General features: G+C 39.8%; 1 protein-coding gene across 2 annotated transcripts in view; it reads right to left on the reverse strand.

The window, feature by feature from the left end:
* GAP43 (growth associated protein 43) overlaps positions 1-25,912 on the reverse strand; it is a 127,649-nt gene that overhangs the window by 23,223 nt on the left and 78,514 nt on the right. For both annotated transcript variants that reach the window (XM_086676326.1, XM_025914005.2), the window contains exon 2: positions 21,250-21,859. In XM_086676326.1, coding sequence (XP_086532452.1) covers positions 21,250-21,859 — 610 coding nt within the window. The remainder of the gene's footprint in view (positions 1-21,249; positions 21,860-25,912) is intronic.

The raw sequence follows: 25,912 nt of genomic DNA on the forward strand, positions 1-25,912 counted from the left end.
GGTCACCTTTGTTACCTATGCACTGACCATCGGGATTACTCAGCTACTCTTTCCTACTAAGTAGGTATCTTCTTTCTCACTTGTTGAATTAAGCACACCTATTGAGCACTCACAACCTGCTCCAGTTGCTGGAGATACAGTGGTATACAAAACAATAATGAGACAAACAATCCCCCCCCCAATGGAGCTTATATTATACTACAAATAAATAAGTTAAATGTATAGCATGTCAGGTGGCAGTGAGAGGCAATAAAGAGGGTAAGAAGAATACAGTATGCTGGGATGAGGGTGAGGTGACAATATCAAACAAGTAAAGTCTCTCTGAGGAGGTGACATGTTAACAGAAGCCAAGGAAAGTTAGGGAGTGAACTATATGAGCGTCTAGAGGAGGGAGATTTCCAGGCAGAGGGAACAGGAGGTGCACCCATCCCCTAGCTATGGGCACATGTAGCTGCTGGAGATGTGGCAAGGGCATTAGTATTGCTAGAATAGAGCAAGAAAGGGAGAGTAAAAGAACAGGAAATCCGAGCAGTGACCTAAGGGGATGTTAATTGTCAAGGGCTTTGAGGCCATTTTAAGACAGTGGGCTTTTGTTGAAGCCAGATTTGTGTTAGAGAAATTGAGATGGGCTCAGTTTCTAGACATATTCTGAACGTGGAGCCAAGAAGATTTGGTGACAGATTTAATGTCATAAAAAAAAAAAAAAAATCAGGGATAATTCCAAGATACGTGGTCTGAGCCTCAGGAAAAGATGGGCCTGCCATTTCCTGAGATGGGGAAGACTCAAGAAAGAGTAGGTTCAGGGAGAAAAGGCAAGGGTTTGGTTTTCAGAAATGCTTAGTTTGGGGTGTCTATTAGATATGCAAGTTGAGATGTAGAGTAAGCGATTATCTGGAGTGGGGACAGAGGTCTGGGCTGCAGATGGAACACTGGGATTTATTAGATTATAGACAATATTTACAACCATGAACCGGGAGAGATGACCAAAGGACTAAATGTGAATGGAGAAGAGGAGGTCCAAGACTGAGCTGTGGGGTACTCCAACATTTAGAAGCCAGGGGACGAAGAAGGAAGGCAAAGGAAACTGGAAGGGAATAGACAACGTGTTAGGAGAAAAATCGGGAAGAGGTAATATGCTGGAATAGAAATAACAAATGAAGTACTTACTTCAAAGAGTAGAGAGTGATCAACTACCAAATGCTTTTGGTAGGCCAAAGAAGACAAGGCCTTAGAATTCACCACTGGATTTTAGCAAAGTAGAGGTCATTCGTGACTTTGGCAAAAGTTGTTTCAGTGGAGGGTGGGAGGGTAGGTGTGGTTGTTGTGCATTCAAGAGAGATTAAGAAGAAATTTGTAGACAATCAGTATAGATAACTCTGGTTAAGAATACAGACTCAAGGGATAAACAGCCCTTGGTAACTGCTGCTTCCCAACCATTTTGTGCCTTGATTTCTCTGTCTATAAAATGGGGATACGGTACCGACCTCATAGGGTTGCTGTAAAGTGTATGAGACATATAAAATGCATAGATGATATACTAAGTATTAATTAAAATAGTCCTTATCGTCACTTCTCACAATTCTCAGTAAGATAGGGTCCTTGTTCTATAATCAGTTCTGGAACCTAAAATAATAAAAATTATTGTTTGAGCAGCTATGAGGGAAACTCTGCTAACCTTGATGACAGATTTGGATCAAACTACCTCAAGGGAATGTCATATTTCATATGTGTCACATATTTTATATGTGTCATACACACAGTGTAACGTTTTGGTGCAAAAAAAACAGTTTAATAAAATACACAGTGATCCAGAATGTTTAATAAGTTTGAGCTTTTCCAAGCACTACTACTCTTTAACTTTGAAAGATCCCCAAATATTTTTTTTTCTGATCACATTAGGCTTCAGTGGTGATTCTCATAAAGTACTTCTAAATATATAAAACTCAAAAGTGTTAAGGCATTGATATGTCTATGCTACAAAAACAGCTCATCTGGTATTCTGTCAAATAGACATCTTTATCAACTAAGACTTCTGCATTACAATAAAAATTGACATTTGTATAATGATCCTGAAGCATTTTATGACTATAATTACTACACTTCTAATGTTGTGTGTATTTTATTATGTCCCAAACCTTTCCCAATTGAAAATCCAATTATGACTCAGATGGCAATTATTAATCAAAACATTTGATTAATCAGAATGTTCCATTCCCCAATCACAATGGAGAACACAGAATTTACTATAAACTTGTTGTTCCTTTTGTATCTTGAGGACACCCAAGTTTAACAATAAGGGGAAAATAAAAGTAATTATATAGAGAAAGCAGAAATGAGACCCTGATGTATTGACACTCACTAGCCAGGTGTCTGAGATGGGATGTTTAAATTCTCTTACTTCCTAAAAAGGGACAGTGATACCGCTCATCAGAGGGTCACAGCAGACAGCCTGGTACAAAACACATAAATGTTATCTACACTGTTATTGCTATCACTATTATTGTTGCTATCGCAGTTGTTCTATGGTGAGGGCCTAATAAGCGAGCATCAGACCAAAGATTGAGTAATTCAGAGCTACCAAATATGCATTCGAAGCAAATACATATTGGCTTCACATGCTAATTAAGGCTTGTATTAATATTAGAAAAATAGAGTCACCATTGAGGAAGCCTCAATTAATTATAGGAGCTCAATAAACATACGGGGCATATGATATATTTATATGGATTTACCCCAGATGGATGGCTTTCGGGATGGGGCTGGAAAAAAACTGTCTCCACTTTGATTTCTGGGTTGCCTGCAGCAGCAGCCTCGGCCACTCAAGGCGTCAGGGATGCTCACACGGCCTCCTGAATGACTGCACCCCCCCCAAGTGACAGGGGGACAAATGGCTGCTGTCTCACCACACATCTCCCCTTCCTATCGCCTCCACCCTCCCGCCAGCCCACCAGGCACGTGCCAGCAATGAGCTGCCTGCCTCACTGAGATCCTCAGCTCCATTAATAAGCCCTGCAAGGCTGATAATTGGGGATTTGTGGAGCCTGCAGTCTTTCAATAGCCAGGTTGTTATGGAAACCGGAGGCAGGCCTCCATGTCCCTGCTATTGATCCTAAATAAAATAAAATAAAAGTGGAGGGTTAGAAGTGATCATTTCATTCCACTCCCCCCATCGTGTTATTTTAGAAGTTCACCTCCAATTTGCACACATGAGAATTCACAACTCTTCTCTCTTTTGCTTCCCTTCTCAGCACTTCCCCACCCCTTTCTTAATTACAACTGAATGTGTTTTCACCTCTAGCGAAAAATCAGCTGAGCAGGGTACTACAGGAACACCAGAGTAGACACTCTAAATTTAATTTAACACCATGGCATTAATTCTAATTATTTGAGCCAAGAAATCAGTGATGAATATCAATGTGCTTTACCCACCGTTAAAAAAACAAACAAAACAAAACAAAACAAAAACACAATAATTGAACAGGATAAAAAAAAATGGCCTCAGAGTCTCTCACTGGCCTCTCAGGAGGTATTGTTCTGTAGCAAGATGGCCACCACCCACCATGAGTCATGGTATTGTGTGCAATGAAAGGAGAGTCCAGCTCTCAAACTGTCAAGGAAAAGGGGACAGTTTTCTTGGACTACTTTTAAAAATTAGCTGACAACCTCCTTACAATAAAAATACGATTACTGTTTTTGGTTAATGAATTCAGGCACGATGCCAGAGCATACCTGACTAGGATGGCTGTAAGGAACACTAAATGGGTCCAGCCGGGAGGCTGCCTTGGGCTCAGAATCAGGGACTCAGTCTCTACACTGCAAAGACCAGGACACCATTGTTTCCTGCTGAACTTCCCATCTCTGCCCAGCAGAGGGCACCAGTGTAATTCCGTTCCCAGACTTGGAGCCTGGGTGGAATGCTAAGTCAGGAGTTCCTCTCCAGGAAGAAATGACTCCGGGCAAGTGACAGCAATGCTGTCAGTAGGGTGGGTACAACCTATTGTGACTGGGTCCTACTTTTAAGCTGTCCTGAATTAATTTTTATTTTTCAGTCCTTCTGAAATGATTGAACACTCAGACTAAATACTGTTCATTTAAACCTGCTTTAAGGAATAAACTAAAATTATTACTAGTCTTTGAAGTGAATTAGTAAGTGTAGATTGTGCTTTGTGTAGATGCTCTTGTAGAGAAACGTCAGGGTCATTCTTGGTGAAAAATAATATAGTAAGACGGAACCTTCAACCACCCTCTATGCACCCTCCATTCATTTGCACTGTCAAGTCCTTTGAGCACTTTAAGGTTTTTTAATAAGCAGGTCCAGCATATCCACCTTCCCCACATGGACACAAACTACTAGGGACATATCCTCACCAATACTCCATAGTGACGTTCATTTCTTTCCTTTGGACCCTACTCACCAATCTGACCTCTGAATTCCTTCTCTTCAATTACAGACTGCAGCTTGTAGGCAGACACATTGCTCTTTACTGATCCTTACCTTTTTTTTCAATCAGACTGTAACTTTCTTTGACAGCAACTATTCCCTTTATACACTTATATCCCCCATTGTGCCTAGTGCAGTATGGAAATTATACATACTAAAAATAAAAATTAATTGAATGACAGGGAAATTCAATTGTTGGGACATCTGTGTTTATAGCCTCTATTCTGATACTCATTGTGTGACCGTGGGCAGACCATGCAACCTGAATCCCTTAGCATGTTTCATCTTTCATTAAAACACACATCTACACAACCTCTCCTGAAGATTGTTTGAGTACAGTGGATTTTAATGTTTTTGTGTGATGGTCCCAGCTGAGTATCTGATGAAAGACAAGGACACAAGAATGTCATCCATATATACACTTAATATAACATGTTGCAAATGATTTCAGGGGATTAAAAGACCCTCATGAAGCCCACTCATTTGCCAGGTCTAGGCGATTTTTTAAGTTTCCTTTTAGGTCTAAGAATTATTATAAGACTGAAATCCAAGATGTCACAGTTTATAGCTGGTATCTACCTAGAAAGAGTGTATTAGCGATTTCCCTTAAGGGACCCCAACAGTTTCTATTGAATCCCTAGATCACAGTTTCTAAGGGACCAATTACATAGAGCCTAAATTAATCCTAACATCACTACCTGTGGCCTTGGCTGATTTCCAGGCTCAATCATTACTGATAATGTAAGGACTCAGTAATCTTGCTGAGCTAAAAGGTAGACCAAATAGAATAGTCTCTGACTCCCAGAAGAGACTGCAAATCATTATGTGTCTCTCTTGCTGGCCATAAAACATGTCCTATTTGCCCATTAATTTCCTTTATAAAATCGGAAATGTAATGCCATGGGAAAAAAAAGTTTCCTGATAGATTTAGCTGAAAGCAAACGATGGTGACTTTCCATTAGGTACTTACTATGTGTTCAATAAAATACCATAATAGGCACTTTACATGTGATCTATTTAATGTTAACAACCACAAAGTTCAGCAATGAGGGTATTATATTATTTTGGAGCTGACAAAACTGATACTGAGCTAGTGGCATAAAGCGAGTTAGAGACTGGGCCTTTCATTCAAGTCCAATTCTAACACCTGTGATTTTCCCTTGCACTGCCAAGTCTCTAAGGAAGAGAGTTGGCTAAATTCATGGCTGTTGCAATTGTCTGTCTACTGTTGCAGTATCTATGAAGCAATACACTTTTTTGTAGTACTTTATACTCTGAGATAATTTATTTCGGGTTGCCAAAAAAAAAAAAAAAGATTTTATTTTCTGGATGAAAGAATCTCTTCCACTATTTTACCTATGGACAGATGACAGACAATCCTTGCTTCTATTTGAAGATCTGCCCAGGGGATCTCCCTATGGGGAGAGGGGAGAATGAGAACTATTTATTTCAGATTATCAGAAGAGAGGGAAGGCAAAGCGATGTTCACTGAGGACTTACACTCTACCAGGTTCTTTAAATATATTACATTACCAAATCCTCACAACAATGGTTTGAGGGTAGCATTATCTCCATCTTATGAATGAATAGATTGGGGGTTAAACAAATCATGAAAGCCACATTGTGAGAAACCTGGAAATGAACCCAGGACTCAATACTGTCTGTCTATGGGGCATTCTACATAAAAAATTTTTCAAAAATATGCCTTGGAAACCATAATGGGTCAGTATGAAAGTAGCCATCCATTTAAACTTGCGGAGTAATGAAGCTCTCAACTCCTCTTTCCTTCTGCTGCCTGGAAGCAAGCAGAGGCAGTGTTTCTTGGTGGCGGAGCCTGCACTGGCTGGGGACTGACTCTGCCGTGGAAGGGCTCTAACAATAGTGAGCCCAGGCTGGGTGGGGGCGGGTTCTCCTTGGGGAGCTGGCCCCATCTGCCACTTAGATCTGCTCAGAGACAGAAAATCCATTTGCTAAGGAGCTCTTTAGGCCTGTTATTGTGACATCGGAATAGAGAGAGCTAGAGATGGAAGACACCTTCAAAACCATATCCTTTTATCAGAGAGGAAGGTAAATGTGGCCTGCCTATTCAGCAAACATGTTCAGTCCATTGCTACAGGACCCCCATCTCTTGTGCCTTAGCTCAGTGCCCTTCCTCTGCTCTTCTCTGCCCCTCAAGTCCTGCATCTACCATGGTTCATACTTTCCTCTTTCTCTTTTCCACCTTCTCTTCTTCCTCTAGTTCCTTTCTTATTCTTTCTGGTCCCCTGATACTTCCATTTATGGTCCTCATTGACTTTTCTTATTCTTTTCTCCTCTCCTATTTTCTAGCCTCTCCTATTCTTCCCTTCTGCCTCTTCTTTCTTCTTTGTTCCGTGAAGGATCGTCACCCACACCTCATCTGGTTTTTCTGGGGCCCAAGCTTCTTCTCATACTTGAATCAATTTCCCTTCTGAACCAAACACCCTCATCCAGATGCAAACTGCCTGGGTGACTGGCTGATATTCAGAAATAGGTCATCAAAAGGAGGTTCCTGATTTATAAAGCCTAAACAAGTCGGCCTGTAGGCAATACAACTGGACTCTTGCCTTAAAAATTCTTAACTTTTATTGTGGGTCTTCAAATTTGAAAACTGAAATAATTCTTTCTCTTTCTCAAGCTGTTTACAAAGAGAAATCTCTCCATAGGTGAAATTCGTCTTATTAGCTCATCAGTGATGTCCATCAAGGGCTATCTATGTGCCAGGCTCCATCCTGAGTACTGGGACTACAGTGTTGAAAAATGCCAAGTCCCTGCTTTCAAGGAATAGGAAGTCTAGAGAGAGTTAAATAACTCATTTTAGATAGATAAATACATCATATTAGGCATTGAAAGTGATATGGAAAAAACAAATTGGGTAATGTGGTAGAATTGATGGGGCTGGCCAGGGTGGTGCTGCTCTGGTCAAATGGTCAGGGAAGTCTTCTCTGAGCAAGGGTTATCCAAATGGAGACTTAAGTGCTAAGAGACAGCTAGGGAAGATCAAAGGAGAAAGCAAGTGCAAAGTCCCTGACATAGGAACAAGAAGTGTGTCCTAGAGACATTAAAAATGTAGTGTGGCTAAAGAAGAGTGAAGAAGGGCAGAGTAGAAAGACATCAGATCAGAGAAATAAGCGGAAGTCAAATCATACGGGGCCTTGTAGGCCATGGTAATCCTTTAGATTTCATTCTAAAGGTACACACTGGAAGGCTTTCTACAGGGTACTTATATGGATAGGTATACATTTGTAGCTTTGTGCGAGTGGTTTTCAGAGTAATCTATTAGAAATTATAAGAAGAAATCAAACCCTCAAACCCTAAGCCTAAGATTATCATTCCATGATTGGAACTACTCCTTTTATCCGGGTGGGTTATTTCACATTGTGATTTGAATCATGCAGGTGACATTTAGGATGTTAATCTCTGGAGTAAAATAAGAACTGGCCTGATTACCCATGGGTGTTTTCCATTTCAGGCATCCTTTCAGACAGAGGCACAAACAGTTATTATACACTAGGGCTGAGAAGTGGAAGAAAGAAGGGTGGCAGGTTGTTTTAGAATTTTTGAGACAGACTTTGGCTTTCTAGAAATCTTTTTTTTGGTAGATATTTCAAAACTACATATATGGAGTTCCTTAAGTGGTTTCTCACCAGAGAGAATGTTTTGTTTATAAAATTATGTTATAAATTGAAGAACGAAAAAAATATTATAGCATTATTAGTCTGTCCCCTTGAATAAGATCCAGAAGTTATAGATGCAGTAATTTTACTTAGCCTTGGTTAGTAACCCCAGGTGAGTCACCTAACTTCCATTTGCGTAGAATTTGCAACATGAGCAAATTCTTATAGAATTTGAACAATCTCAGCAACTCCTATTTGAATGCGAACAGTTAGAATTTGAGCAATTCCCATAATATATCTGGGAAGATCATATGTTGGTAAAATAAAGAATTCAGGCTACATGTAGAGTGGATCCCTGAATGAAAAGAGGAGTTCTGATTAAAATCAACTGAGTTTGGGGCGCCTGGGTGGCACAGTCGGTTAAGCGTCCGACTTCAGCCAGGTCACGATCTCGCAGTCCGTGAGTTCGAGCCCCGCGTCGGGCTCTGGGCTGATGGCTCGGAGCTTGGAGCCTGTTTCCGATTCTGTGTCTCCCTCTCTCTCTGCCCCTCCCCCGTTCATGCTCTGTCTCTCTCTGTCCCCAAAATAAATAAACGTTGAAAAAAAAAATTAAAAAAAAAAAAATCAACTGAGTTTGAATCATGCCAAAATTCAAAGACTTTTGAAATTGGCCCTAAGTTTAGACCAGTAATTTTCAGGTATTATTAGTTAGAATGTCAAAATTTTACCAAGATCCAGAAACCATTAGTGGAGGTAAAGGAGATTATGGAATAGTGGAGGACCCAGATCTTTGTGCCAGCCTGGCCCCGCAAAACAACCCAATTTTCAGAAACCATTTCTGAGGTGCTGCTCCATGGAATTTCAGGGCTCCAAAGAACACAATTCAAAATTCACCAATTTAAGGTTTTAAAACAAGATTTTAGAAAATAAATTCTCCTTGGGTTTGTTATTTGTAAAATAAGTTTTGAATGACTTCAACACTGTTTGGAATCAAAATAAAATAGGACATTGTTTAATGTACCCAACACCATGCTGAGAGGTTACTCAGACCAATTCTATCTGTGCCTAAACAATTGGACTATAATATGGGGGGTGGGAATGGGGAGAGTTATGTTGACCTTCTAAATAATACACATAATCTACTACTTAATCAATATGGCTCCAGTTATCCGTACTTGTGAAGACCAGCTGCCATGAGTGAGATCAACAGTTTTGAACCTGACATTGACCATTTTGCTGGACATGTGTAGAAAGCCAATAAGAGAGATTTCTTCATGTATTTTTCAAACTTACACTTCAGAGTCCAGAGGTCTATTTAGAGGGGAAGGAAAGATGCAAAGTGAAAGGAGCCCTGGGTCTCTCCAGCCATCATTTCCCCCTGCCATTGTCAACTGGCTCAGCTCTGTGTGGGCGTTTCCTACAGATATATTTGAAACTCATTGGAACAAATGATACCCTGGCTAAAAATTTTGAAAACATCTGTCTTCAATAATTACTCACTAATCTGATCCTACCTTCTATGACTTCACTGTTTCACAGAGCTTTGCCTAGAATTAAAAGCATCATGCTCACTAAAAAGGAAAGAGGCAACCCTTCCTCTCCATTAAGGGCTGGAAATGTCAGCAATGATCACAACTCAATCCAAACCCTGAATTCACCTCTGAAAAGATAAAAACTTCTCAATTCATTAAGAGGATGCAGCTCAGATCACACTTTTGAGGGCAATATATCTATCCTTTCAGTAACAACTATTTTTCTAGCTGTATAGCAGGTACAATTCTAAACTTTACCCTTTTCCTTAACCTTTGATAAATGTACAATGCATAACAGAAATTACTGCAAATGTTAAAACTAGTTCTCAAGGCATACATGTATGTGATATACATATACATATATATGTGTATATGTGTGTGTGTGTGTATACATACACACACATACGTGTATGCATACCTATATATGTTTGTGAGTGTTATAAACAGATATTTATGTGCTTCTATACTGACACACTCTCTGGGAGCTGATAACTACTGTCCAAGTATTTTAGAGTCACCAAAAGTAAAGTTTATTACATTATTAGAATATATTGATTTGGGGTATGATAGAGCTGGCTCACATTGGCTACTGAAAGTAAGTTGTTAGCATCGCTGCCCATTTGTGTGTTCAATGACAACACATTGGTAGCCTGAAATCAGCTACAATCAGGGTATTTGTACCACAGAAACTGGCAAATACTACAAATCAAGGCTTTTTGAGTTTGGGTTTTTGTTTTTGTTTTGTTTTGTTTTGTTTTGGAGAGCCAGCTGACCAGCATATCACTGCAGATATCTGATAGAGCCGTGAATCCCGAATGATACATGTTTTGGGTTTGTTTTGTTTTGTTTGTTTGTTTTTTACACTGTAACATATATCCATGCACAATCATCAGGAAACTCAGATGGCAATGGCCAGACAGTGACTAAAATGCATATAGGGAGAGAGTGGGAAGGAGAAAGATTATTCTTTAATACCTTAAAATATGATAAATGCTCATTCTAGCTCATATACCAAACAAATCCTATGATGGTGAATTCTGATGTGATAGACACACCCAGAGTTCCAGACTTTTGAACATGAAAACCGATTTCTTCATTTATTGTGAGGTACTCTTGCAAAAGCCTGCTTTATCAGGATGTTAGGGAAGTAGAGAAGGCTTTTCCTTTAAAGAAGTTCAAAAGCAATGTGTAATCTGACAACTGCATGAACCTTGTATCCAGACGGCTCTCAGCATAGCCCCCAAACAGTGTTACATCTTAAAGGTCTACCTTTCTGCTGGGGTGAAAAACACGCATAAATAGCAAACCAGAAAGTGACAAGATTTTGCTTCATTTTTACCCTCTGCTTTTCCTTTTTTAAAAACTGGTAAGAAAGAGGAAACTGACGTGTATTTTCTAACAGAAGCCAGGTTCTGTTCTCCACCTAGTATAGGTAAGCCCTCCATGTTCAAAGAGAAGGAAGGAGGGAAACAAACATCTTCCACTGCTGCTTTTCTTTCCAAAACAATCTAATTACACCAGTGGGAAAATACTGCAAACTCATGGCTAAACTCTGGGCTTTCTCAGCCCTTTCGAATGGACTAGAGACAGTTTCATACGGTGGGGGCCTGCCTTCTTTTTTATCAAATACATGACAGTTGCTTCAAGTTTGAGTTTATATGTGGGGAAAAAATCTATTCAGACTCCCACTCCAACATCCTTCATGGCCTATAGCCTGAATGGCTCACAAGCTATACATAATTATGTTTTATAGCACCGTGGGGAAGGAAAAGAAGCAACAGGACTGCGGAAGCCTGTCTTCTGGTCTCTGTCCCAACACTGTGGGTTTGGGAACATATTAACAATTCATCCTATCGTGGGGGCACAGCAGGTTCAGGAGACTCTTAACACCCTGTGAAAATTACTTAAACATGTCAGATGAAGAAAAGGAGCCAAAGAACCTGGGAGATCACTCCTTCTCCGGCTGTACCTGTCACACACTGGCACAAGCCCCACACAGGTCACTCATGGGGCTGGAACGAAATTAATCACCTGCTTTCAGAAGGGAGCCGCTTTGGTTTCCTCTAGTTCTCAATATGCTTCTGAACACAATGCAAAATGCTCACTCTGGTCTCTGAACAGTTTGAAATCTAGCTACCTCAGGGATGACGTATGCCTCTGAGTAACAGCGAAATTTCCAGCAAGCTCTGTATTCAGCTTCCAAAATAGCAAGAAAGGTTGACAGCAGCACAGCTTTCTGTTTAAGCCAGTGTCTGCCTCCCCTTGTCACTTAGAATCTGCATAGAGGTTGGGATGTGTCATAACATGGGCACTGTTGAGCTATTTTAGAAACAGTGGTGATCCTGAGATCCTCTGTCCAACACTTTTGTTCTAGGAAAGGGTAAACTTACTCCCAAAGAATGCAAGGAATTTGCCTGCCCAAAGTGTTAAGGTTAGAATCCAGTCTCTTAGGGCAGTTTAGGACTTTCTCTACTGTAATAACATTGTTCACTCATTCTTAGCTCATTCATCAAGTATTTACTGGCTGCCTTCTATTTCCCAATCATTGTTATAGGTGTCAGGGACTCGACAATAAACAGAACATACCATGGAGCTACCTTCCCCACTAAGGATTAATCTTCAATAGCTGCTGCTGAATTATGACTTGAATTAAGTTATTGTGATTTTTGTGTGAGTTTGAATGAAAGGTAGTTTCTCAAGTTGCTTTTTTTTTTTAAATAAAAAATACCCCCTTTTTAGTAGATACATGTTGTCCTTCAAGACTCAGCAGAGGTAACCTCTACACCAAGAAGTCTTCCCGGACTATTTCCTCCTATTTAGCTTATACAGAAGTTTAATTTTCACACACTATAAATTTCATCATAGATAGCCTTAGTCCTGACTCCTAGCTCTCCCCATCTCTCTGTACATTCCAATAACACAACCAGCAGAGAAAGGAGAGATGCTCTCTACACATATCTTCGGAAAGACAGTGTTCCCGAAGCCATCCATCCACCTCCTCCCCTCACCCCTGACTTCTTGACGGTCTTAAGAGTGAAAACACATGTATGTAGTTTATTATTTTTCCAGATTTTCTCTGACAGCCTGAACTCACCGGCAGGCCTTCCCTACATGTCAGATCTGTGTGTGTGTGTGTGTGTGTGTGTGTGTGTGTGTGTATGTGTGTGCATGAGTGTACACACATGTGCTAGTGCGTTGGCAGAAGAGTATGCTACATAAATAGATACAATGCTTAAGCATATCTAAGTTAAATCTTTCACCTTTTCATATCCCAAAGAGAATATTCTGGCAGGGCTATAAAAATGTTCATCCCCACTCTATCTGAGAAATGCACACATCCACCATGCACCAGCAAGAAGGGATCACCTTAGGTGAATGGTTTCTGGTTTCTATTACAAAATCCAAACTATTCTACTACGTAATACTGGAAAAACATATTAAAAAAAAAAAAAAAGCTAGCCTCAGGACTTACTTGACTATATAGACACTTCCAGGAAAGAATACTATACATGACTTACAAGAAAAGGCACCTAGCCTTCCTACGGTATTTTTTCCCCTTGAAGATATTTAGGAATGGTAGTCTCTATTCCAAATAGAATAGTATGAGATGATCAAACTGGAATGTTTTATCTTCTACATTCCTGTAATTTGTGATCTGAGGATTGAAAATACGTGTGAGAACTGCTAAGTAATCACAACTAAGTTGTACGTCATCTAAACTGTTTTTTTCTTGGAATATATGATAACCCAATTCTAACCACTTAGGCCTGTTAGCTAATTTCACTAATGGTGTAAGATCCAATTACTGTGATTGTAGAATACATAAAAGAATTGGAGGAAAGTTGTATTAGGCCCATCCATATAATTCTTATGTTTTAGTGACACTCTACAGACAAAAATTTTAAAATTATCAACCACAATTGCCTATCAGATGCAACCATTGCTGTACACAGGAATCCAAGGCTTTACATACTCTTGAAGGGGTTTTAATTATTTGTCATGTATTTTAAATAAGATGGATATCAAAATAAATCGTGAATTACGTCTAAGAAGGCAGTGAAACTACTGACAGTAAATTATGGCCATGATAGCTGTAGATTTTCATCTCAGAGACAGAGTCAGCAGGGGTATAAGCAAGAGTCTAACCATATCAGAAAACATCATTGTCAACTCCTCATTTTCGATCTCAAGTATAAGGTGGGTTAGAAAATTTCACTGAGTTTGTTTTGCAGTCTCCTGGGCCTCCAGTATAACCATAAGCTTTCTTAGAGTTGACTCTTCCTGGATTCTTTGCCCCTCTTTTTATTACTGCTCTGTCCCCTAAACCCACTTGGCTAATAGTTTAGAAAATAAGGCCCTGCAGGAAATCAAGCATGGTTGAATAAGAGGTCATGTGCCCACACTTCAAAGATTCCTCTTTAGTCAATCATTGCATACTTGCCTTTGGGAGCTAAGAGGCAGAGAAAACCTAGCTGAGCAACACTTACTTTGTGGGTGTTGGAACTAAGACCAGCGGGTAGAAGGGCTGGCCCGGAATCACAGCAGGACCTGAACACAAACCCAGGTCCCTTGATTTTAGGGGGTGTTTAGTCTATTATGCTGAAAATACAGAGCGTTGGCACCAGATACTTCCTATAAGATATTAGGTCTATTAAAAACATGGATTCTATTCATCAGCCTTATGAAAAAAATTTATGGGCAATTCTTTTAAATAAGCCCAGAAATAAATTATTAGCTTAGGGAGCCAAGCTTTATTGCTGTGAGATCAGTAACTGGCTAAAGCTATTTAGAAGGCAGAGATTCAAGTTTTCCTGATGATAGGTATTGATACGAGGTTCAGCACCTGATTCAGTCATTTTATTATGACGCAAAATTCACCCAGGACTAAGAGGGCTGGCAAAACTTATACATCCTTTCAAACCTCTCCCTCCTCTTTATGCATGTTGCAAAAACATCATCTTGGGGGATCTTTAAGGACTCAGGTCCTGTAGCTTGAAGGAGCACCATTGGTTTCCTTCTTTCTTCCCTTTTATGTCTGGTTATAGAAAGCCTTCCTTTCTTTATTTAACGAAGCTATGATTGTGAGAAGGAAATAAGAGTAATGACCACTCAGTGCTTTCTAGTCCATTAGATTGAGTGCTCTGCTTTCTCTCCATGTTTAGCCAAATGGACTGACTGTGTAAGCCTTGGGGCTTTTAGTTCTGTCTCCTCCTCCTTTTAATCCTTCTGGGAATCTGTATGCATGGGTATATGTGCAGACAAAAGAAAATATATTTGATGAATATACATTAGCATCTGAAAATATTCTGTATTTTAAGAAATACGGTTTCATTTTCAGCTCCAAATATAGTTTTACCACTTTAAAATTAGCAGAGTTACTTACATGCCTTTCTGGTTATTAGCTTTGTTTATGAGGCAATAGCAGCTATTTAATATGAGCTAATAAAATAGGTAATAGAATAGGTAAAAGCCTTCGTAGTATGAGTTTCTTGACTCTAAAGCATCTCTTATCTTTTGTCAGCTTACATTTTTTTTTAAACGAAGAGAGAGTGATGGCTCTTCAATCTATTAATCTCCATTAAGTTCTTTATATTATTTTAATCATAAATAGAAAGGTATCAGGGTCCTTTAGAAATGTACTTGCCAAAAGGGAGGAAAAAGATATAAATAAGAATTTTAAAAGATACTAATTTTGATAAGCCAAATTCAGAGTAGGGATCACCTAGAACACATGAAATCGCTTCTGTCTGATTGAGATCTGAAAATTTCACTTTCCAATGTTCAGCTCTCCCAGCATATGAAATGGAGTTAGTAACACTTCTGTCAAGAATAGTCAATTTTGACTGATCTTTATAGCTCTCTTGGGCCTAATAAAACAGTACTTGAAGGATTTTCACACTAGGAACCCAAGATTCAGAACTACTTTACTATTCCCAATAATTTGGGGGGTGATGGAGCTGTGAGGGAATTATGATCAGGGAGTATGGTTAATTATTGGTTACTCATCTATGAAAGTAATCACTCATGATTCCTAGACAAGGGTCTATAGGTCTAATTATACAAATGAGAAGGCGGCTCTTAGATATCCCTCTCATCTTCGTTTCTTTCAGAATAATACTTGCAGGAGTGTCAGGGTTCAACGCATGACCTCTGTAATCAGGCCGTCAGGGCTCAGCCCCTGGTTCAGCCACTTGCTGGCTGTTGACAACCATCAGGTGCTGCAATCTCTCTGAACTTCAGATTCCTCATCTGTAAAAGTACTTACACACAGAGTGTTTCTGATGGCTAAATGGGATAATCCACAGACAGCACTCAGCATATGGTCAGACACTTGATAAATCCTCATTAAGTGCTACCCATGATAAAAACTATGTATTTTAAATCTCGAAAAAAAAAACCTTAAAAACCAACTCTCCCAGACCCTCCTTTCAAAGATGAGCCAACTCAAGCCAGGCAAAAAGCAATGACTTGCCTAAAATCTAACAGCTGGTTAGTAGAAACATTGACATAGAACCCTGGTGTCCTTATCCCAGTCCAGCGTTCCTTCCTCCGCATTACCTTACTGGGCACACAGGATATAGGATGGCCCAGGAAAGTCCTGGTTGGGATTGCCCAACAATAATCAGAAAGTGGTTGCAACTACTAAGCAAAAGAGAAAATGCGGGAACTGACATACAACAGCACCTTGAAAGAGATGTAAAGAACTCCAGGGCTAAAACTAAGGTGAGGATTTAGAGTTCTATCAGTTTGACCCCTTAGTTTGTCACTGAATGTGTCTGTGGGCAGAATATGCATTTACTTTGCCTCTATTCTCAGAATGTAAAAGCAGAAAGGAAAATATTACTGAACGCCAGTGGATTGCTGTCAAGAAAAGCCAATAAAAATGATTACTCTAGCAGTATAAAAATGCTCCATAAAAACTTAATAATCAACAGTTTTTAAGCAGGATGCCACTGAGTATCTGACGGAGTGCCCACGTTTTATAGACAACATTTATGGGCTTTCACAACCCAAATTTTCACTCTTTATGAGTTGTGTATAAATTTGGGACGTGGTTGAAACCACATCTCAAATCAGAACTGCTTATGAGGCGCCCTGCCAAGTAAGTGTAAATATCCTCTGGAAATCTCACATCTAACACAGAGCTTGGTGGACGAGGATCTGTCTTTTGGAGAGCTAAAAATATTATGGATGGTTACCCTGGGCCTTAGGAAAATGTTGTTTGGAGGAACATAAAGAATTGCCCCAAATCCAGAAACACAGGCTGGGTATTTCATTTTCTTACATTTAATTATGATTCCAGAAACTACAACTTTTGCATCCGTTGTTTTTGCTAACAGTTTGGCAATTGAGACACACATTACATAAAAACTTTTTTTATCATGCTTCAAACTGCACAAAGCACTGTCTCATTCATGTTTTGCTCCACAGTGCCTTGCCATACCTTTGGCATCCTCCATACCTCTTGCAGAATTTAATGGGGTCGATATTATTACTGTGATTGTTCTCAACACCATTCTCTGAATTTCATCCCACACCCACTACTGGATCAGGACTCTTTAAGATCAGTGGCCATATCTACTCGTCTTTGTGATCCTAATGCCACACACAGTAAAAAGTTGACATAAATGGAAGAAAAAGAAAGAAGGAAGAAAAAGAAAGAGGGAGGGGGGAAGGAGGAAGGAAGCAAAAAAGGGGAGAAAAAAGAGGTAGTTAATTTTTCTGTTCTGACAAACAAAACTCCCCTGTTTCTAAGATCATTATTGACGATCCCAGATAGAAAGAGGCAATGAGATTATGAAAATAAAATGCAGCCAAGTTCAACCTAAAGAAAACCTAGGGTAACTCAGAGTTATACCTGTTAGTAGTATCAGTCAAGTACCCTGTGGCAACCACCTAGTCAAGCTCTCTGATTTCCAGCCACCTGGATGGGTTACTCTGGTAGTGTTGCATCACTGCATATGGCCACGTAGAAATTCTGGAGTCCCCTATTGGGGAAAGTCAATACGATATCATGGAGAAGCAAAATTCTTTCACTGAGAGCCCAATGAACACAGTGTGACATTGCTCAGCAGGAGACACCAAGAACATTATCATTAAAGGCAGCTTGAAAGTTCTCTCCTCATGGCTAAAGGGGAGCAGGGTCCTAGATATGCCTAAATACTCCTCCTCCTATAAAATAATCATCATCAGAAAAGCACTGAAGTCTCTTGGTCATAGGCATATCAAGAGATGGGCAGGGAGAGTGGCAAAGCAGAGGCAGGGAGATATAGTTGGGTGATTTAAAACAAAAAAAAAAAAAAAAAAGGAAAGAAAAAAAAACCTAACCAACTCCAAAGGTTAATGTAAAGAGCATCCACCTGTAATAATCCCATAAATAGTAAAAGAAGTGAAATAGGGGCGCCTGGGTGGCGCAGTCGGTTAAGCGTCCGACTTCAGCCAGGTCACGATCTCGCGGTCCGTGAGTTCGAGCCCCGCGTCAGGCTCTGGGCTGATGGCTCACAGCCTGGAGCCTGTTTCTGATTCTGTGTCTCCCTCTCTCTCTGCCCCTCCCCCGTTCATGCTCTGTCTCTCTCTGTCCCAAAAATAAATAAACGTTCAAAAAAAAAAGAAAATTAAAAAAAAAAAAAAAGAAGTGAAACAACATATTTATAATTTACAAAGCATTTCCATTTGTATTAAAGCAGTGATGAGATTTAGTCCAAATTGTTTGACTCTCTTGCTGACAGAAATTATTGTCCTGATTTCTACTGAGTGACTTGTTCTGCCCCGAACCCCACTCCACTCTCTCTGCTTGTCTCTCTATACCCATCCAGACAGCCGTGGAATCCTACAGCAACCCAGGGTAGCCATCTGTTTCCAGACAGTGGAGCTCAATTGGAAATACTGTTATTTTAACCTGGATTAGAATGAAATCCAATGGGAGATAGAGGAAAACGTGGTACAGGGCTCCTGGGAATTGAGGCCTGCTATGCCGTGATAGATCTCCCTGTCACCTCTAGTTTCTGTGATTCTTGAGATTCACATATCTGGGTAATTTGTGCTTGTCACAAACAGCAGGCAACACTAATAGACACATCAGTCGGGATAGAAACTACAGGCAGCATTTCAGAATGTAACCAACATGACAATGCCTGCCCCAAACTCAGAAGCAGTGTAAAATAAAGTGTCCTTTGTGATTACTTTCAAGTACTTCATCCACAGTTTCAATTACCTTTCAATGTACATTTTAAACTCAGACTAATTGAGACATTTTTCAGTTGGAATTTGTAAAATTGAGGTTTTTGTTTGCTTACAAAAACCCAACACATTTTTAATCAAATTAAGTGAATAGAGTAAGCCAGGTTGCAGGAGGAATAAGAGTGAGTGAACAAATTATTATCTACAAATTAAATCTAGTCAATTTCATTCATTCATCCATCACTAGACATTTACTGAGCACGTACTAGATAAAATACTTTATTAATTCATTTGGAATCACCATAATGTGCAAAATAATGAAACCGAATTTCCTTAAAATTTTTAGACTTCTCATTGATTCAAGCAGTCCCTCTTTCTATTGATCCAAATCATGAGCACAAACCTAAAATCACATCACATCTTTGTTTATTCTCATAACGTTAGAAATTGCAACTTAAAAAATATGACTTTGGCAATGTCAAATATTTTGTTTTTAAAATCATGATTAATTTTTAAATTTACGAAAATAACATAATAGGTAGTGCGTCATACATAAAGTGATTTCCAGCCATCATACCTGAGACTATAACCTTAAACCTAAAGAAAAACAGTTAATTCTCTTAATTATAAGGAACAAACTGATGGTTATCAGAGGGGAGGTGAGTGGGGGGATGGGTGTAATAGGTGATGGGGATTAAGAAAATACCATAGTCCAGGTGGCTTATAAACAGCAGACATTTATTATTATCATGATGAGCACCAGGTGACGTATGGAATTGTTGAATCACTATATTGTACACCTGAAACTAATATAACACTATATGTTAACTGACTGCAATTATAATAAAAAACAAAACAAAACAAAACAAAACAAAAAACAACCAAAAAAGTAGTTAACGAGGTTTGTTCTGCTGAGTAAATTAAAATCAACACACCATTCTTCATCATGTGCCTTACCTTTTCTAGGGAAATATCCCCATCTTCTTAACCACAAGGTCTGACCCCTGGGGCAGGTATGTAGTTAGAATAAAGATTTAAAATGAGTCACTGGTAAAAAGAGTTGTGTGATCTGTCTGGGGCTAGGGAATGCTAATAACAATAATAATTAATATAGTCTGGCTTCTTACAGAATTTAGGGGTTAAGGTGAAAGAAGTTGACTTGAAAATATCTAAAATAAACATCTGCCATATTGTAGTATCTAATTTTGTATCTAAAATGAATATCAAGGCAAATGTCCAATGATTACTTTCTCAATATAATGGTCAGAAGCCAAAATATTTCCCTCTTGGAGGAGGTCCTTTCTCAAGGGCACAATGTGGTCTGGTCCAAATGTGGGTCCTTGGACACATCATGGGTTAAGTTCACAAAATTTGAAAGAAGTAAACCCAAACTTTTAAACTGGCACAGAAGCAACTTTATCTTTAAAGTCTTTGAGGCTGAAAGGTATTCATGGGTCATATTAGGCTAGAGAAAAATCTTGGAGACTGTTGACCTCCTTCACCACTTCAGATGGTTAGGGTGAGAGATGGGTCTAGTCTCCAGAGGTGAAGTTCTGTTAAATCGATCTTGCTCTGAGAATGCTCTACTCCAATTCTGCACAGGCTTTTTGGGCCATAATAGTGAAAACACTCCAGCTTTCAAGTAAGAGCTCCAAACCAAAGAGAATCCAGTTCCTTTTTATAATCATAGTCAATCCTCAATTATTTATGCATATGGTAGAAAGTCGCATCTTCAATAATAAAATGATAATTTATGTTTGACTTCACAGCATGTTCTATATTTGGGGTTTTTCTTTTGTTTTTGGCAACGTCAACAGACTTATTTTCCTAATTAGTTTGACCCTGATTCAATGTTACAATTAACATTCTCTGAGCGTACACACACATACTCACACTACTCACCAATTGATGGTGGGGAGAATGCCCAGAAACATACTGTGGGATAGGCAAAGGTGGTCTGAGATTATGTTTTTGCTGCCAGCAATTCACAAACTAGATCATCTGGATCAATAGGGAGTTGGCTGTACTTATAACCAGGCACTTCCTAGAGCCAAATAATCACATTAGCTAATTCCCATCTATAAAATATATGTAGCCTCAGTAATTACTTACTAAACTAAGTGTATCCAGCACACAGAATCTTTTTTTTTTAAACCAGGATTACCTAGTTTTACTATTTATGTCAGTGCAGTTAACAAGATAATCGCCACATCTTGCTAGTACCAGCAGCTACACAGACCTGCCAGCGTTCTCTCGCAGGCTTGGAGATACTTGGGAATGTAAGTGGCCAGACTTAGCTCGTAGTCCTGCCACTTTGGTGAATTAAGCACAGCTTCCCTTCATTTCTTGAAAACCCTTCTAGACTTCTCCCCTCTCCCTCAATGACCCTGGTGGCCTGGCCTTTCCAATAGGCCCCCTCTGGCCCACCCACCCATGGCGTGGGACCCTCGCGGTTGCTCACCTATCTTCTCCTCGGCTTGGCTGCTCTCCACAGCATCCGTTGGAGGCTGGGCTGTTGCCTTGGCAGCAGCATCCTCTGCAGCAGGGGTGGTGGCGGCAGCAGCAGCAGTGACAGCAGCAGGCACGTCGGCTTGTTTAGGCTCCTCCTTGGCTGGGGCGTCTTCGGCCTTGGAGGACGGCGAGTTGTCAGTGGAAGCTTTAGTGGCACTTTCTGTCTCAGCAGAGCCGGCCTTCTCCTCTGAGGGGACAGGAGCCTGGGGGGCTGCCTGCTCTGTGGCAGCATCAGGGGTGCCCTCCCCCTTCTTCTCCTCGGAAGGAGTTTCGCCTGCCTTGCCGGTTTCCTCAGGCTTGGGGCCAGAGGCAGGGGCCCCGTCAGTGGGAGTGGGACCTTCTCCCTCCTTCTTCTCCACACCGTCAGCAACAGGGGCTTCATCCTTCTCATTCCCTTCAGCCTCAGCAGCTTGGGCATCACCCTTCTTCTCTCCTTTGAGCTTTTTCCTTGTTATGTGTCCACGGAAGCTAGCCTGAATTTTGGTCGCGGCCTTATGAGCTTTATCTTCTGGTTTGATGCCATCTTGTTCGATCTTTTGGTCCTCATCATTTTTTTCAACCTTTGTGGAGAAAAGGGGGGTTTAAAAAAAAACAAACAGAAGAGATGGAGTGATATTTTTTTCCTTCAAATCACAGCATTCAACAAATATGCATCAAATGATTTAGTTTCACTCAGGCTCCATAGTTGAAGTGAAGAGGTCAACAATACCCTGGAAATTCAAATCAAGCCTTTTTCTCTCCATGATGGAGAATTAAGTAGAGAACACATTATCTGATGGGAAAACCAATGTCCTTTTGACCTTCCAGAATCACTGGCATTATTTTATATGTATTTCTTTCCCCAGATCAATGTCTCTTCATTACCAAACTTAAACCAGCCTTTTTAAAGATGTCCCTTGATAATTCAAATTATATTCATCCTAGGTTTTCATCAAAGAGCTGTGAAAGATACTGGTTTTTCAGAGTTCCGGAAAGGGGACTCTGTGAAAAACGTGATGGCTTAAAAAAATATCATGGATGAGCACTGGGTGTTGTATGGAAACCAATTTGACAATAAATTTCATTATATATATATATATATATATATATATATATATATATATATATACACACACACACACATATCATGGAAAAGTCTATTTGTTTCCCCAAGATTTCAAGTCTGGTCAGGAAGCCAGTAGGACTGAGGCAAAGAGTACAAGGTTTAGACAACAAATCCATCAGAGTTTAGTGCAAAATGCAGATGAGTTTCAGGGCTTTGAGGGATTTGTTCGGAATGTGACAACTCAGAATGCTGGTCACAAAATGATGTCTACTTTGACCTGTATGTGGTCTAATATCAATAGTCAACACAGAGACCTTCAATATTTGAATACAGAAAATGGCCTTTTTTTTTTTTTTTTAGTGAAAAACAAAAAAAGAATGGAAAACACTGTTTCCACTTTTGAAAGAGTAGCATATATTCACTAAATCACAATTTCTTATTCCCAAAGCAATTTAAAACTAAAATTAGTTTGATATTATCATTAATAGAGTCATCCTGGTACTGAAGGCAAGAGACTAGAACACAAAAATTTTTTTTTACCATTTGGTTGTAACATTTATAGAACAAAATATGCTGCAAATAACTTTTTATCCATAAGGAAATTAAATCATAAGATAGGCAAAAAAGGTATAGTCATGAAAAGAAATGTATAAGCAAGTACACAAAATTCTACATAGCTCCATTGCTCGCCATGGTGCCCTCATATGGTTAGATATAGTCTCCATTCATTTCTTCCTTTAACTTTTGAACATTTAACTTTTGTCCACTTTTGTGAACACTGTTGTAGGCAATGGGGAAATACAACAGTGAACAATGCAGCCAATGTCCTTCAAAAGACTACTAATAGAAGAGTGTTTATCATATACTACATCCTGTGTTTGGCCCCAATCTTGACTTTGGCCTGATCTTGGCCTCTACTCCAGTTTAGGAGGTAAGCCACAGCAGACCAACACAGAAGTATATTTTCTATCTGTCATACCAGCTCTGTCCCAGTGACCCAGATCTTGCTAATCATAATGTAGGTCTATTTGACATTCTTTGGACAGGCATATGGGCCTGTTGCTATGTAGGTTCATCAACATGCTAGTGGATGGTAGTTTTGAAAATTAACTACATGTGAGAGTAAAAGCAGGGTTAACAATTTTCCATTAAAATTTTTAAGACAAGTTCTTCTTCTTCCTCAGTTAACTGTGCATGTATCCACACAAAGAACAAAAGAGTGGATAAAAAGCACTTTGGAGAGCCCATTGGGCTCCCTCCCCCCAATGCCATGCTGCGACACTGTTCAGTTCTCTAAGGCAATACCACCTTCCCTCCATCCTGCTGCCCTTGATAACTCCTACTGGGATGCACACAGCACAATCTGGGGCACGGGAGCAGCTGTCCCTGCCAGGAACTCTCTGCTCAGAGATGGAAGCATAACCCTGTTAAATTAACAGTTGTGAATGGAGCACAGAGCCAAGATGTTGTTAATTTATTTCACTCTATCTTGAGTTTTCTGAATGAGGCACAGTCTTATATGATAGGACATCTGTACTTGGGCATTGATGCCAAGTGATCCTTTAATACAAATACTGCTTCTTGTGAAAGTAGACAAACCAATTATTTCAGAGTGGGCAGGTGTGCAGAAAAGACCCTCTGATGATTCAAAAAAGCTACAATTTTACAGCCTCCCTTTTCTCTTTAAGAACACAAAGCAAAGGGGATGAAACTTCTTTTAAAAATCTGGAAAACATAAAAAGAAGAAAGCTGAGACTCTGCATGCTATAAAGAAAGAAACTTTACATGGATAAATCAAGGCTCCTCTGTACTCTCCCCCCCCCCACCACACCCATCTCGCTTTCTCTTTCTCCCCCTTTCTCTCTCTCTCTTCCAATTTTTCAGATTATCTGCCACTTTAACTTTCCAAATGATCAGGACTTAAGTTTCTATACATAGCATCTATGTTACAATATCTATTTAGAGGGCTCAGACTGGGCTTGAGTGCCAAGATTGTGGGACCAGCCTCAACTGAACAATCCAAGAGTATAAGGCACACAAGAGAAGAAGGGGTACTAGGAAGGGAGAGAATCATGTAAGACCAAAGTTAGGAGAGAGAGATGAAGGCAGTCTTGTAAGAGCTAGGCAAACAAATAGGCAGGTGTACCTAAAGAGATAATCAAAGTGTTCCATGGGCATGCAGCACATTCTGGAGAAACTGCTGGACCACTTAACATCATTAGAAATTTAGGGAAACTGGATTTTAGAGATTGGTTGAAAAAAGACAACTAATATATGTTTCAGATAGAGGGAAAGAGACAGATTGAGATGAAAGGAGAGGGGAATAAGGGAAGGGGAGGAAGGAAGGGAGGCAAGGGAAAAAAACGAGCCTAACATAAGGTCAGACTTAAATGACTGAATAGAAACATCCAAAGACAAAAATATTTTAAGTAAAAACTGGGTCTTATGCTAGACAGTGTTGGATTGTAAGTGTGCATATCCTTTTTTTTTTTTTTTTTTTGTACCTTTAATTGATTCTATTAATATGACTTAAACTACAGGTTATTTTCTGGTAAAATTCCTTTCACAGTACTAGAGGTAATTGGACTAGGAGTACATTTTGGTGAGAGAGAAAACAAGAAGAGGACTTTTCCCAAGACTGGCTACTGGGTAACCTAATGTGTCAAGCCACATAGACCTTTTCCTAATTGGAAATATAATAACTTACCTAAGACAAAGGCTATTTGAGCCCAGAGAAACCAGAGATCACTCAGTAAAAGCAGCACGGCTCCTTCAGTTTCTAAAAATGGCCCTGAGAAGTTAAGTGACTTGCCTAAATTTATAGGGTGATTAAGTCAGTGGCCCAGGTTATACTTGACTCAGGTCCTCTTTCCTCCCACCCAACCCCAAGTCCAATTTTATTGCATTAGTGACTTGCAATATCTTAGCCTTTCTTCTGGCAGATAACCCCTAAAGCATCACGTCAACATTCTCATTCATTTATTCATTTAACAATACAGAGTGCCTATGCTAGGTACTATGGACACACTACTGAACAGATGGTACTGTATCTACCCACGTAAGATTCTTTTTTTTTTTTAATTTTTTTTACACTTATTTATTTTTAAGAGAGAGAGAGAGCACAAGTGGGGTAGGGTCAGAGAAAGAAGGAGACACAGAATCCGAGGCAGGCTCCAGGCTCCGAGCTGTCAGCACAGAGCCCAACGCAGGGCTCAAACTCACAAACCGTGAAATCATGACCTGAGCCGAGGTCGAACACTTGACCGACTGAGCCACCCAGGTGCCCCCATAAAATTCTTTTGTAAGTATGCTTTTTGGAGAGAAATAACCTCATGGTGCTTTAACAATCATTAATTTCCCAGGAATTCACAGTAGATGCCTGATCTTACACCCATTTTGTAAAGAAGTTAGGCCAACAATCTATGTAGTGAGTTACAGGTGCAGAAGGTCTGGAAAAAGGGGATCTTGGTATTTAATAGCTAAAGAGTCAGTTCATAAGTCTCATCAAGATAGATTTACTTTTAGGGTGCCTGGGTGGCTCAGTCAGTTAAGCGTCTGACTTCAGCTC

This window comes from Puma concolor, chromosome C2, assembly GCF_028749965.1.
Source record: "Puma concolor isolate L17-30 chromosome C2, mPumCon1.1.hap2, whole genome shotgun sequence".
Lineage (NCBI taxonomy): Eukaryota > Metazoa > Chordata > Mammalia > Carnivora > Felidae > Puma > Puma concolor.